Source organism: Pelophylax lessonae (genome assembly GCF_965119305.1).
Source record: "Pelophylax lessonae genome assembly, chromosome: 9".
NCBI classification, from domain to species: domain Eukaryota; kingdom Metazoa; phylum Chordata; class Amphibia; order Anura; family Ranidae; genus Pelophylax; species Pelophylax lessonae.
The window spans coordinates 54,331,867-54,346,600 of NC_138776.1; the positions used below are offsets into that span (position 1 = coordinate 54,331,867).

Genomic DNA, 14,734 nt, shown 5'->3' on the forward strand with positions numbered 1-14,734 from the left:
CAGAAACCGGCCAAGATTCAAACCATCTATGGGCTGGCTTAATGTACCCAAGTTGATCCATTGATCGACTTGGGTACAACCAGCATGTCAGATTTTAGGCATGTGATTATTGCCAGTGGCTATAGCCAATAGCAAAAATCACTCTGTGCCTCCTTCCCGAAAGAGCGCAATAGCTCCACCGGAGGGAGTACTCCAACTCGGAGTGTGTTGATTGTGGAATCGAGCAATTTTTTTTTTTTTATTTCCCTACAACCTGTGATGGTCAGAAAAAAACTCTCCATCAATGGCATACCTTAGTAAATAAATTGTAGACGTTCAAAAATATTGTGCCATTTTACAGCTTAAAGACGCTTGACACAGTTTAATGCTGTTTACAGAAAACGACCTATGTGCACGAGGCCTTAGTATTTATGCTTGGAGCTGGGCCGGTAATTTTTCTGTATGGCTGGCTCTCTCCTGCATGCCCTCCTCACCCTCTGGTGCCCGTGGGTAGCTTTTATGCCCTGTGTGTCTTTGTTCGAGAGACCGGCAGGACAGGGATGATAGGAAGTGATTGGGGATTGTTGTGATTCAATGTTGCAGAGATCTTTGCATCTGCACACATCACAACTCACCCAGTAGGGGGCAGTCTTGTCCTTCTCGGCCCCACACTCCCACCAATACTTTTTCTTCAGGAAAATCTGCAGAATGAGGTTTGTTAATCCTCATGGGAGGAAGGGGGGATTGTTAGAAGCTATGTGAAGTCCAAAATGTATTTGGTTTGGGCACAAAGTTTTATCTGTTAAAGCATTAGATTATTGAACAATTTTCCGTTGTCTCCTTGTAATATCTAAACTCCTGGCAGATTACGTGATCTGCTCACTGACTCACAGAATGTGTCATCATGTATCCCACACTGCACTGTCATCCCCGTCCCTACTCATCAATGTGCACAGTGGACTCTGTAGTCCAAAGATTCAAGATCAGACCATCCAATTACTTGATGACCAGGAGCAGCCAACACTCGTATTCATCATATTCTTCCTCTTTTGCTGAAAAAGTCTGAATCAGGAAAATAAATGATCTCTGCCTGGCCTGGGCAGTTGGGGAGACAGAAAAGGTGGGTGCTTCAGCTGGAGAGGGCCACATAAAGTGCAGGACCAGCAACCTTTGCTGCTATAGTTCATAGTCCACATCTCATGGGGGGTGCACACCTTCCTTGCTTAAAGGGTTACTCCACTTTCCTGGGGAAAAAAATAGCAAACTCAAAAAAGTACTAATAAAGCATATACAGTAAATACAGGTGGTGTACAGAATCCCCCCCCCCCCAATAAATGTAATTTCTTGCTTGTGTGATTGGCTCACTGATTTTCAGTGAAGTCTGCACTAAGATACAAGTCAGATTTTGGGCATCCCCTGCAACAAAACATTTTTGCTGAGATACTCCCAAAGGGAATGTCTAAAGCAGCCTTTTTCAACCAGGGTGCCCAGGCACACTGGGGTGCCTTGAGGCTTCTTCAGGGGTGCCTTGGCAAAATGCCTAAAAATTGCCCCAAAATTATATACAAGCCAGTGGTTGGATTAAACCTGCCTTTTTGTTTAGTTTTCATTGTACACCATTACAACCTTCTAGCTGCCAATCTCCTAAAGACAAATGGCATCATCAGATGAAAAGTAGGCTGTCAGTAGCCTGCATATCATCCTTGTTTGACCCTCCCTTGCCTCTCTCCATCACCTTTGGGGTCTCATTGACTCATTGGCTTTGGGGGTCTCAAAACTGAGGAAGAAGTGAAACATTGGAATACTAGTCATCAACAGTTTGCAAAAGTGTATTTTCACCTCTAACGTTGGGTGTCCTATGTGTATTAATGTTGCTGCATTATGTAAAACTATTAGAATGTGGCACCTTGAGACTGTCCATAATTTTGGAGGGTGCCTCCTGATTGTTTATCATTTTAAAGGGTGCTTTGACTGAAAAAAGGTTGAGAAACACTGGTCTATAGGGATGCATACTCTGCCACTTTCCTCATCGGAAACCCTGCAGGTGCAGGAGCTGACTGATAATTATAAAACCAGTCCTGTACAGATTCATTGTGCACATGGACACAAACTGCTTTTTCTTCAGAATAACAAAAGTGAGGAAAAGTTTGTTAAAATCCTTGGAATGTACAGAGATCACCCAGAGGGGAATGTTTTTTTTCTCTCAACAAAAGTGGATTTACTCTTTAACCACTTCTCGACCACCTGCCGCCTATTTACTGCGGCAGGGTGGCTCTCCTGCGCAAACCGACGTAGACCTATGTTGGTCATGCGCAGGAAGCTAGGGGGCTAGCGCGAGCCGGCGGCGCGCTCCCGCCCCCACTCGGCAGCGGGGAAGCCGATGCACGGGTTAGGAGGCCGCCTGACACCCACGATCGTTCCCCGCTGAGAGAGAAGGACGGTCAGCTGTTGTAAACACAGCCGACCGTTCTTCTCCCTAAAATGATCACAGAGCCCATGTGATCTTTCTATATAGGATCACATATCTCTATGGTCATCTCAGAAGCCACGCCCCCCCCCCCCCACAGTTAGAATCACTCCCCTAGGCTTACATTTAACCCATTGATCACCCACAGGGTTAACCCCTTCCCTGCCAGTGTCATTATTACAGTAACAGTGCATATTTTTAGCACTGATTACTGTAGTAATGTCACTGGTACCCCCAAAAGTGTCAAAAATGTCAGTCAGGGGTCCGATCTGTCCACCGCAATGTCGCAGACCCGCAAAAAATCGCAGATCACCGCCATTACTAGTAAAAAAAAAAAACCAATAAAAATGACAAATCTTTCCCGTAGTTAGTAGACGCGATAACTTTTGCGTAAACCAATCAAATTACAGTTATTTTTTTTTTTACCACAAATTTTTTTTTTACCACAAATATGTAACAGAAAACAAATTGGCCTAAAATGTTAAAAAATTGTGATATTTACATTTTTTTTTTGTTTTTTGGGGTGAATATCATATAGCAGAATGTGAAAAATATATATTTTTTTCAGAATTGTCGCTTTTGTTTGTTTATAGCGCAAAAAATAAAAATCGCACATAAAAGTGATCAAATACCACCAAAAGAAAGCTCTATTTGTAGGAAAAAAAGGACATCGATTTTATTTGAGTACAGCATCGCACGGCCGCACAATTGTCCGTTAAATTTACGCAGTGCCGAATCACAAAATAGGGCCTGGTCATTAAGGAGGCAAATCCTTCCGGTCTTAAAGTGGTGAAGGACCTTGTCCTGACACAAATTCAGCTGTCATGAGCAGGGGGTTCCCCCTAGTCCCTATCCTGCATGAACTGTGCCTTCAGCAAAGTGTAGTAAGAGGACTGGGGATGGCACATGGTTTGTGAGTCCGGTACCAGTTTGCAGGCTGTGCGGTCTCTCCTTGCAATGAAAGAAGGTGAAATGGTAATTTATGTAGTTATTTCAGCTTCAGACTATTACAATATCTGGCAGGCCGCAGATTGTGGCGGTACTCCAGATTAACTCTGAGGGGATTTGATTTTATGTTCTCCCGGTCAGACAGAGATGGAGCGGATTGTCAATTAGCGTCTCTTGTCATGGATGTCCCATTAGAGAAGAAGCAGATGCGGCAAGCTCAGTGTCATGCCAAGTGGTTATGTGGCGTGTCAGAATAACAAAGGACATGGCCTAGGAGGACAAACCTGTATGCTGAGACAGAGACGTTTCAGGGGACAAATCACCTCCACCTAAACCTGAAAAAATATCTAAAGAAAAATATACAGATCTGGCTGAACGGCCATTAGATCTAAGTCCGCCTATGTACGCACCATCCCTGGATTAGTATGGAAATTGTTAGGTTTGACAGCGAAAGGATGTATTATAAATGTCAGAGTGAGACGGATTTATCATTTATATATCTCTGACATGTTCTGAAGTGTTTTACAGAGAACACTGAGCCAGTCACATCAGTCTCTACAGCAAAGGAGCTTACAATCTAATGTCCCACCACCTTCACATATTTATATATCTCTGACATATAGTGTAGTGCTGTACAGAGAACACAGAGCCAGTCATGTCAGTCTCTACAGCAAAGGAGCTTACACTCTAATGTCCCACCACATTCACATATTTATATATCTCTGACATATAGTGTAGTGCTGTGCTGTACAGAAAACACTGAGCCAGTCATGTCCGTCTCTGCACCAGAGGAGCTTACACTCTGTCCCACCACGGTCACTTACTAGTATTATTACATATATTTTCAGCTCTGACATATTTCATGTTGTTTTACAGAGAACACTTAGATTTATGAAATACCGCTCCCAAATTTTTATGATTATTATTATTTCATTATTAAAATGATTATAGGCTGGAGTGTTGGGTGGGGTGTTGATTTATATCACATTAATCACTTAGAGGAGAGACAATATTAAAACCTTAAAGTTTATTTTGAACGTTTTCCAGGGTCGTTGTTCATTTTTCTGCTGTCTTCTTTTTTTTTTTTTTTTACGAACTCAGTCCAAAATAAACTAGGTTTAGTCCATAGGTTCTTTACATAGGAATAAAACAGAGCCAATTATCTTCAAAGTGTGATGTAGTTGTTGTATTCCCTTGAACATTAGCTGAAGTTTAAAATCTGACTGATCATGGACACGTTTGTTGACATGATGGCGAAGGTGGAGAATTGGGACGATTGACAGTTTGTTTACTCTTAAAGGAAACTCCACTTTCGTGGGGAAAAAAAAAATAGCAAATAAAGAAAAAACAATATAGCACATACAATTGCGACACAAATCATATTGTTATTGAATGGTAATAAAAATTACCTTTCCTTTTCAATCTGCAGCTGTTGTAATTTTCTGAAAATGCAATCCAGAGCTGGAGCTGGAGCTGTTCTGTACACAGAATGTATACTGACCACACCCCTAGAAACATCATTTCTTGCTTGTGTGATTGGCTCACCAATTTTCCCAGAAGTTTGCACTAAGATACAAGTCAGATTTCTGGCATCCCCTGCAACAAAAATGTCATTTCTCTTACGTCCTCTGACAGACGCAGCCTCTTTCGAGTCTCATAACTATTGGGTAATAGTGCCCTCTGCAGGAGCAGGCTAGGTAGTAAAACTTCATTAAAAACTTTAACTAGACACACCTTAGAGCAGGGGTGTCCAAATCAATTTCATCGTGGGCCGCATCAGCATTATGGTTTCCCTCAAAGGGCCGGTTATATCTGTAAGATTAGATGTCCAGAGCACCCCACGCCCCCTTACACCCTTACATGAGATGTCAAGACCCCCCACCATCAGAAGTCAGAGTCCCCCACCCTTCCTTACATCACAATGCACCCCCTTACCTTGTGCTACTGCCAGGAAGAAGATGCAGTGGATCAGGGAAAAAGAAATTGCAAGGTCTGGAGGATGACCAGAGGAGGGCTGGAGTCAGCTGACAGAGTCTGCTGAATGCTGAGACCAGGGGAGGCAGAGACAAGATGATGTTGTGGCTGCACAGAGAGGTGCAGGATCTGTAGGAGGTGTTCTGCCCTCCTCTCTGCTGCTGACTGCTAAAAAGGGGGGGTGGACAAAGACGAGCCTTTCTGCAGCAGCACAGAGAGGGACAGGATCTGGCAAAGGAGTTCTGTCCTCTCTGCTGCCGACTACGGAGACAAGGTGAGTGCAGAGACAAGGGGGTTCTGCAGCTGCAGGAGAGGTGCGAGGGCCACATGAAATGGCCTGGGGGGCCGCATTCGGCCTGTGGGCCTTGTGTTTGACACCTGTGCCTTAGGGGCTGTCCCTCAAGATTACCCTCAGACACTTAGAACTTACTAATCAGTTTCTTGCTGCCTAGCTCAGGAGTAGGACCTAGGATACCCTGCTGGGACTCTGGTCTCAGTTTTTATTTTTTATTTGAAAAATGTTTTCATTTATTTTCTCACTCACTAACGCTAGCTAATTTTTGGTGAGATACTCCCAATAGGAACACGTCTAAAGGGATGCAGGCCCAGCATATTTCCTCATTAGTGCTCTGCAGGTGCCACAGCTGATAGAAAATTATGAAACCACTCCCATTAGACCCACTCGGCACAGAGGAACAAACAATGATTTCTTCAGAATAACAAAAGGTAGGAATCTGCAACAAAGTTTGTTAAAATCCTACTAATGTACAGAGATCACCCTTTTCTTAACAAAAGTGGAGTTACTCTTTAAACCTCATACACACTAGTTTTTTGTTCATTGGCGGAGAGCGCTGATTGGGAGCCAATCGGCAGATCTTTTTTGGTCATGCCCCTTCAACAGAAGCCGGCCGATGCTGCCCGACATTTGACCTGTTTGTACTACTAGGCTTTACTGGGCTATCACATTTCTGTCCCTCAATCACAGACTTGTTTATGAAAGTCAGTGATCAGGCATTGTAAAGTATGGCCTTGTCTGTTTTACAGCAGCTCAATATTGAGATTGTCCTGGAGGGAGATGTGGACTTATCACATGGGCTTATAAAAAAAAAAAAAATATATATATATATATATATATATATATATATACTGTATATAATTACTTCTTCGGTTGACCCTACGGAGGCACCTGTTTAGTAGGGGACATGTTCCTCTGGGTGGGTCAGACACACACTGTGGTTCCTTCCACCAGCTGCTAACTTATTCCTGGTACACGCGATGAGATTATCGGACAAATGATCGTCTGGTTTTTTTTTTTGCATACTAGTTCATAATGAAAATGAAGAGGTTACTCCGCTTCTCGTATGACAGAATAAAAATTCGGAAGTTATGTAACTTATTGCATTGTAATTCTATTGTATTTTCAGATGAATACTGTACTGAAATTTTTGTGTTTGTCCCTTTGGATAATTTAAAATGAACTTTTCTGATTGGCTCTCAAAAGCTGTGTAGGAACGATCAGATTATCATACGATTACCTCGGAAGTGGTATTTTTCTTGTACTATATACTAGGCTTTACTGTTGTGTCTTGTAAAGGGGACACGATATCAGACACACCCAGAAGTACTGAATAAGAAGGGCACTACAGTGGCTTAGTGATTAACATTTCTGCTTTGCAGCACTGGGCACCTTTGTTTGAATCCTGACCAGGACACTGCATGGAGTTTGCATGTTCTCTTTGTGCTTGAATGGGTTTCCTCTGGGTGCTCCAGTTTCCTCCCACACTCTAAAGCCTGGCACACACCAGCGGGCTGAACAGGTTGCTGTACTAACTATGTGATGTTAGTACAGCAACCCCCCCCCCATACTATTGTGTTCTGACAGGGGGACCAAACCCCCCCCCCCCCCCTTAAACCAGAACACACCGGTATGCGCTTGCAGCCACTGGCAAGTTCTGACCTGGATGCTGATCGCTGCAGGTTTTCTAACATGCTCATTCGACAGACTTATGACGGACAAGCAACTGTACACACGGGCCGAAGGTTGGCTGGTTTCTAATGTAATGGCTGATTTCGGCCAATATTTGGCCCCTGTGTACAGGGCTTAAAGTAATTGTTATTCTTTAGCACTGCATTGCTAAAGAAGCTGAGGGTAAAGGTGATGGACTGGCCAAGCATGTCTCCAGACCTAAACACTATTGAGCATCTGTGGGGCATCCTCATACGGAAGGTGGAGGAGCACAAGATCTCTAACATGCACCAGCTCTATGATGTTGTCATGGAGGAGTGGAAGAGGACTCCAGTGGCAACCTGTGAAGCTCTGGTGAACTCCATGCCCAAGAGGGTTAAGGCAGTGGTGAAAAATAATTTTGGCCACACAAAATATTGATACCTTGGGCCCAATTTGGGCATTTTCACTTAGAGGTGTACTCACTTTTGTTTCCAGTGGGTTAGACATTATTGGCTGTGTGTTGAGTTATTTTTATTTTGAGGGGACAGCAAATTTACACTGTTATACAAGCTGTACACTCACTACTTTACATTGTAGCAAAGTGCCATTTCTTCAGTGTTGTCACATGAAAAGGTATAATAAAATATTTAGGAAAATGTGAGGGGTGTACTCTTTTGTAAGATACTGTGTGTGTGTGTAATATATATATATATATATATATATATATATATATATATATATATATATATATACAGTATATATATATATATATATATATATATATATATATATGTGTGTGTGTGTGTGTGTTTTGCTGGTGATCCTACATATATTGAGTGATGTAACACTTTTATTGTAGGTATATGGACACTTTCATGTTCTAATTTTGGATCTCTGATGTTTCTCCACAGACAGTCTGCTGATTGACTATCAGTTCACCTTCAGCCTCATCCAGGAGGATGATCGCCACCACACAGCCATCAACTTCATTGCCAACCCCGAGCAGGTGAGCCACTACATCCAACGCGTCATTCCCACTGGACATCAGTCCATGTCCATAGCTGGCTGTCACAGCGGTGTCATACGTCTGTGATCATCCATAATTAGCCAGCAACTGGCCTGTGCCGCAGATGGTCTCACAAATTCCATTTGGACCGTGGTCCTTGACTGGCATCCCAAATGTCATCAGTGGGTGACGAACTTGAAAAAACTGAGGATGTGATGACAGGAGAGGCTGAGCAGAACTCAGCGATTAATTCCCAGCTACCAAGACAAATCAGATTGGAGGACGTCATTAGGATTTATGTTAGAAAGTGAAAAAAAGCTGAAATCTTTACATCTTTGTACATGAATAAAAGAATATCAATAGGATCTTCCCCTTAAAAAAATGAACTATGTAATTCTCATGTAGTCAAAGAATGTACAAATACCTCTCGTTGGTCAATATCCTTCCTTGGTTACAGCATTAACTTCTGAGTGCGGAGACAGACAATGAAGTTCCTAGAAAGTATCGGCATCCGTTCCCAAACGAAGCTACGCAATTCCATTGCGAAAACGCGTTGACGTCACCAGTGGCCGAGCTACCGCACTCTAACCCCCCTTCAGATTGCAGACTCTTATTAGTGTTTGTATAATTCACATGGATACATAGAAACTTCAACAAGTGTGAATGGGTGCCGATACTTTCTAGGAACTTCATTGTCTGTCTCCGCACTCAGAAGTTAATGCTGTAACCAAGGAAGGATTAAGCAGCCCTATTGACCAACAAGAGGTATTTGCGCATTCTTTGACTACATGCGAATTACACAGTTCATTCTGACTCTCTTCACATGACTCTGATAAATTTAGTGGCAATACCTGAACGGTGATGAAGCATTACCACTATATAGACTGCTTTAACCCCTTATCAGAACCAGCATCATTCGATGCACACATTTTTTATCTGAGAACAGACATATGATTTTTATTGGTGATTTAATCCTTTGAGGAATTCACCTTGGACATCATGAGGATTCTGTTGTTATCATACAAGGCAGAATTCAATTATAATATTATTCATTTATGAGTTTCCTCCATACCATCGTGTCCTGCATTAAATTTCCACTACCACATTCAATTTATTTTCATCCATCACAAACTCTTTTGCAGTCTGAGCTTCTAGGGGACTTGCCCCTAGAAAGGGATTTTTTCCTATATATGAGTTTATACAGCAGAAGCTGTGAATATCCCTTCATAGGCAAGATGAAATAGTATGCCGGCCAGTTGTCATTTGCGTCTATGTATTTTGTCTTGTCTTCTGTTTCATGTTGCAGCATTCACATATTTTGATTAGTATTTATGAATTTTTCTAAGTAATAAACAATTTACAGGAATACCATATATATTTTTTTTCATTTCTCTCTGCCTATTAAGCTAACTATATAATCACTTTTTCCATGTTTTATGCATGATGAAGCTATATGCTGGGAGTTGTAGTCCCCCACAAAGTTGCCCTTGTCCGCTATATGACCTGTAGCAGGCGGATCTCTCCCATTCTCCTAATTCCCCCGACATTCTATACTATGTGCATGTTCTGTGTCTGTACAGTCTCTATGTGATTGGTTGTTATGTGCACACATTATTTTACATCCTTATTAATACTGCAGGATGTAATTTCCGCCCTGACGCTCTCTTCCTCTTGTGTTGCTAATTTAATTATTATTACATCCAGATCTCCCGCTAAGCCGACCCAGGCACTGATGTTTATACGCGGTGTGTGTGATGTCACTGGGTGTCAGGCTGCACTCACACCTCTTAGAACGGTCCTGCTTAAAGACATTAAAGCCACACACATCATAGTGTGATTGTATGATTGTCTACTCAGCTATATATCTGATTGCTAGATTGCAGTGTGTGTGTGTGTGCATTGGTCATTTGGATTTGAGGTGATCACATCTTTCAATATAATACAGTATAACATTAAACTGATAAGGAGTTCAGTGTAGCTTTTCTGGTTCAAACTATTTTTTTTTTGTCTCTTTCCAGTCAAACAAGAATTTGGATATTTCTATTAATGCTTCCAACAATTTTAACCTCAACATCACGTGGTCCATTGGATCTACAGGTAAGATAAGTCCCTGTGAGCACATGATCTGCATCTGAGATGATGCACACTCAGCTGCCGGGTGTCATCCATGGAGACTATGCCATTTCTGTGCAAAAAAAGTAGTGGTGGGGAGTGGGTGGGAAGCTGCTATTTATCCCTCAAATGTGGATAAATAAAATACAATCAATGTGCCATGAATCATCAAAAAATATATAAAAAACCTAAATATCATAATAGATCAAATACCAGACAATATAATCAAACGTGCATAATTTGAAATATATGGACCCTAATTAATAGGACCTCAATTGGTGAAGTGAGATAACATCAGTGAATATTGTGCATATAATGCATAACAGTAAGTCCTTTGGTGAAAATAAAACCAGCAAGTTCTCAGGTAAAGGTGAAGATATTATGTTAAAAGTGCGTGAAAAAGCTGCAAACTCCACACAAGTGGTTGTTGTCCAAGTAACACTCGTGCTCCCCCCCGTGTGTAGTAGCATTCACCAGATTAATCACCCCCTTAGGGGGGTACCTCGTATTCTCTAGCTGTTTGTAAATGTCCCCGCAGATGCCTTGATAACTTTATCTTGCTCCGATGGCAAAGGAACTGAATCTCCCTTGCTCACCCCTGCAAGTCTGCTGCGGTTTCTGTCAGTCCCCCTCCTAGACTTGGCTTCCTCCTCCGACCGCTGTTCCAGCAGGAGCTCCGCCTCTTCATACACACTCAGGGAGGAGAGAAAGGGGAATCCCACATCGTGTAATGCCTTTTATTAAAAGGAAATACTAAAACTGCACTCCAAACTGTTTCAAAGCATCAGAACAAACCAAGATTAGTTTGATCTGATGCTTTTCCAAGCCAGTAAAGGCTCGTTTACATCTAAACGAATCTGGAAGTGACAAAATACTTGTCACTTCCAGCTTCATAGACCATATAGATGATCAAGGACATTCCTGTCCTCAACCATCTCTATGGTCAGCTGGCAGAACCACTGGCTGCTGTCCTGGGTTCCCTGGTGGGATGGGAGAGCTCGGGAGGAGAGGGGGGACCCCCTTTCGCCACCCATAAAAGCAATCCAGCAGCTACAGTAATTAGATACCTACTGTATGTCACGGAGGCTGAAGTGAATAAATATTAGAGTAAGAGGTTCACAAGTCTAGATACTGAACTGATGTGAATTTTCCAATAGAATATTGAGACCAACAGCACTGATGTGAGAGTCAAGCTGCAGATCAGCTACTATAGGCGTTCTTCCTATAAACATTTCTCTCAGTGTCCATATTTATATTCTTGAAGTTAACCATTTACTAATGAAGGTGGAGAGAGTTTGACAGGTCAGAGGAGGGTAGAAGCAGTAGCAAGAGGGTGACAGGCATCATCCAGGGTCACCACTTAAACATTACAGATAGGTTATGTTTAGACAGTGAAGTTTAGGTGTCTGTTTAACAGTTAGACCACATTCACATGGGCGCACTTAAGTGTACATCCATGGGAGGGCCATGTTTGCCCACATGGAAATGCACAGGTATTTCATGCATCCCCGCACAGGTAGTCCCATTCATGTCAATTGGAACGCAGTTACTGCACAGCTGCTGTTCCATATTTAACAGCCGTTGGGGTGTGCGGCTCTGAACGAACCCGCACAGCTGTCAAATTGGGAGCAATGGCTTTGTCCTTGGAGCAACTGACATGAATGAGACTGCCTACATGGGCATGCACAGAATACCTGTGCATTCACATGGAGACAAACATGGCCTTCGCACTGGTGTACACTTTAGTACACCCGTGTGAACGGGGCCTTCGCATTATGATGTGTTGCTGTAATTCATATGTGGGCATTTATACCTGAATTCATAGTTTTGTGATGATCCTGCAAAATAGTTGTGAAATTCAAAGTTACATATCTCAGTATCGAAATCCCGAGGGCCTCATTCACACTGGCACTCCTACATTTCAATTTTCAAAATGCAGGAAAAGGTATATGGGAAGTATAAACAACTTTTATGTTCCCATACCATTTTCTCCTGCGTGTAGATGTTCCTGGTTAAAATCAATTTAGTTATGTTTTATATATATATATATATATATATATACACATGATTGTTGTTGATTCTTCACAAAAAAATTCAGTTTTATATCTTTATGTTTGAAGCCTGAAATGTGGCAAAAGGTCGCAAAGTTCAAGGGGGCCGAATACTTTCGCAAGGCACTGTATATATATATATATATATAGTCAGGTTTACCTGAGTTTACTGGATCCTGGATGAAGCTAGACTGACGACACCTAAACACAGGTAAACGCACAGTGTGAATGTTACCATTGAAAAATCATTACATTCATTTAGAAAAGTCTTCTAGATGCATATAAATGCAGGCTTGGCAGTGCTATTGTGAATGAGGCCTAATGCTGGGTACATACAGCTTGAATATTGTGTAAAATCAGCCGGTACGGTAGATACTTTCCGACATTCGGCCTGTGTGTACAGATCCCTGTCTGACAGAAGCCGGTCTCGTGACTGCCTTCTGTTCAACGGGCATGCTGAAAAAATTGGCAATCCGATCAGCACTGGCAGCCAGTGGCTGCGGGTGCTGACCTGTGTGCTCTGTCGGGGGGGAGGTCTCCCTGTTAGAACACAATAGCACAGCAGGGTAAATCACTGTACTAACATCGCTTGTGTTAGTACAGTGATCCTGCCAGGTTTTATTTCGTTCAGCCTGCTGGGTTGAACAAACGAAAAAACATAGTGTGTACCAGGCTTAAGAACTGTAAGAAACCATCAGGTGATTTCACTCTCCAACATCTACCAAACACAGAGACATCATCAATTGTGGGTGGACTGACCCTTTATCCTTTCTGTTGTTGATAAAAGTTCCACTTGCCACCAGCTTGTCATTGCAAGACACTCTGAAATCTTATTATTCTCTCTAAACTTTGTATTGTTGCTCTTCTCATATGCTCAGGGCATTGTTGCTTGGCTTCCTTTAATGATATTACTCATAGTGAAGATAATTTACTCTTTGAATAAAGCTTCATTAACATGTTAAGTTTTCTCCTTATTCAATTAAAATGACTTTGGTGGCAAACGGCATTGTCATATTCAAAAGCTGAGAGAAAATGGCAGCGTTATGAAATGTTGTGATTTAATTAAGATAAATTGCTTCTCACCAGCCAGAGACAAAGATTTCAAATTCACTTTTAATTATTAACCTTAACATTTATGACAGACAATAGGAGTCGTCCTGCACGGGTAGATAGAGCCTTTTCAAGCATGATTTCTCTGGGGTGTGTGTCGCCCCCTTTACGGTGCCCTGGTCTCGGGGGATGGAAGGGTCTTTATCTGGAGTCTTTTTATTTTTTTTCCCTTTCTGCATCGGAGGTTTTAGAAAGAGACGTCACGAAGGGGGCTCAGAGCCGGTGGGACTCATTGTAAATGAGAGCAAGCAAAAATCTTACCATTGTTTTTCCATCTGCCGGTAGGAAAGCAGAGAGCTTTTGGCATTACAAATATATTTACATATATTAATGAACTCGAATAAGTTGAATTTTCAAAGATAAAGCAGCCTTCCATTGGGGACCCTGATGAGATCTGAATCACAGGAAAGGAAAAACGCTCTCTGGAAGTCACATTGCAGGAAGAGTTTGGAGAACTTTTAATTAGGTTTTAAAGATAACCGGTCATAATGGAGCTTGTGTTAGAGTACCTGTATATTTAGTTTTAGCTTGTGATCATTGTATAAGCTTATCTATGAAAGGCTTATATCCCCTTATTTAGCTTTACTTACATTGTCTTAGTCTGACTCTTTTAAAGCTTGAGAGTAAGGGGGGGAGATGTTACCTAAGGTCTGACAGTTGCTGCCCTGCCAACGGCCTGGTCTAATGCATTACCTTCTATTTTGTACCTAGGGGCCAGCATTGACTGGCTTCTGTCCATTTTAAAGGGTAAAGGGGGAATAAAAATAGCAAAAATAGCAAATAAAAATAAATTTTACTATAGCATATACAACACAAGTCATATTGTAATTAAATCTTATTATAAATCACCTTTCCTTTTCAATCTGCAGCTCTGTAATTTTCTGTAAAGTGAAATGCAATATGGCCAGCTGGAAGTGTTCTTTACACAGAATGTGTACAGAACGCCCCCCCAGAAACAACCTTTCATGCTGATGTGATTGGCTCACTGATTTTTCCCAGAAGTCTACACTAAGGTACAATTCAGATTTTTAGCATCTCCTGCAACATAAATGTAATTTTTGGTAAGATACTCCCAATAGGAAATACTGTCTAAAGAGATGCCGGCTCTGCAACTTTCCGCATTAGAGCCCTGATTCTGA

At 41.9% G+C, this 14,734-nt stretch overlaps 1 protein-coding gene across 1 annotated transcript in view; it reads left to right on the forward strand.

Moving 5' to 3' along the window:
* The window catches only part of ATRNL1 (attractin like 1), a 1,075,574-nt gene that overhangs the window by 609,193 nt on the left and 451,647 nt on the right, over positions 1–14,734 (forward strand). Inside the window, exons 22-23 of the mRNA XM_082267948.1 lie at positions 8,228–8,322; positions 10,341–10,419. Coding sequence (XP_082124074.1) covers positions 8,228–8,322; positions 10,341–10,419 — 174 coding nt within the window. The remainder of the gene's footprint in view (positions 1–8,227; positions 8,323–10,340; positions 10,420–14,734) is intronic.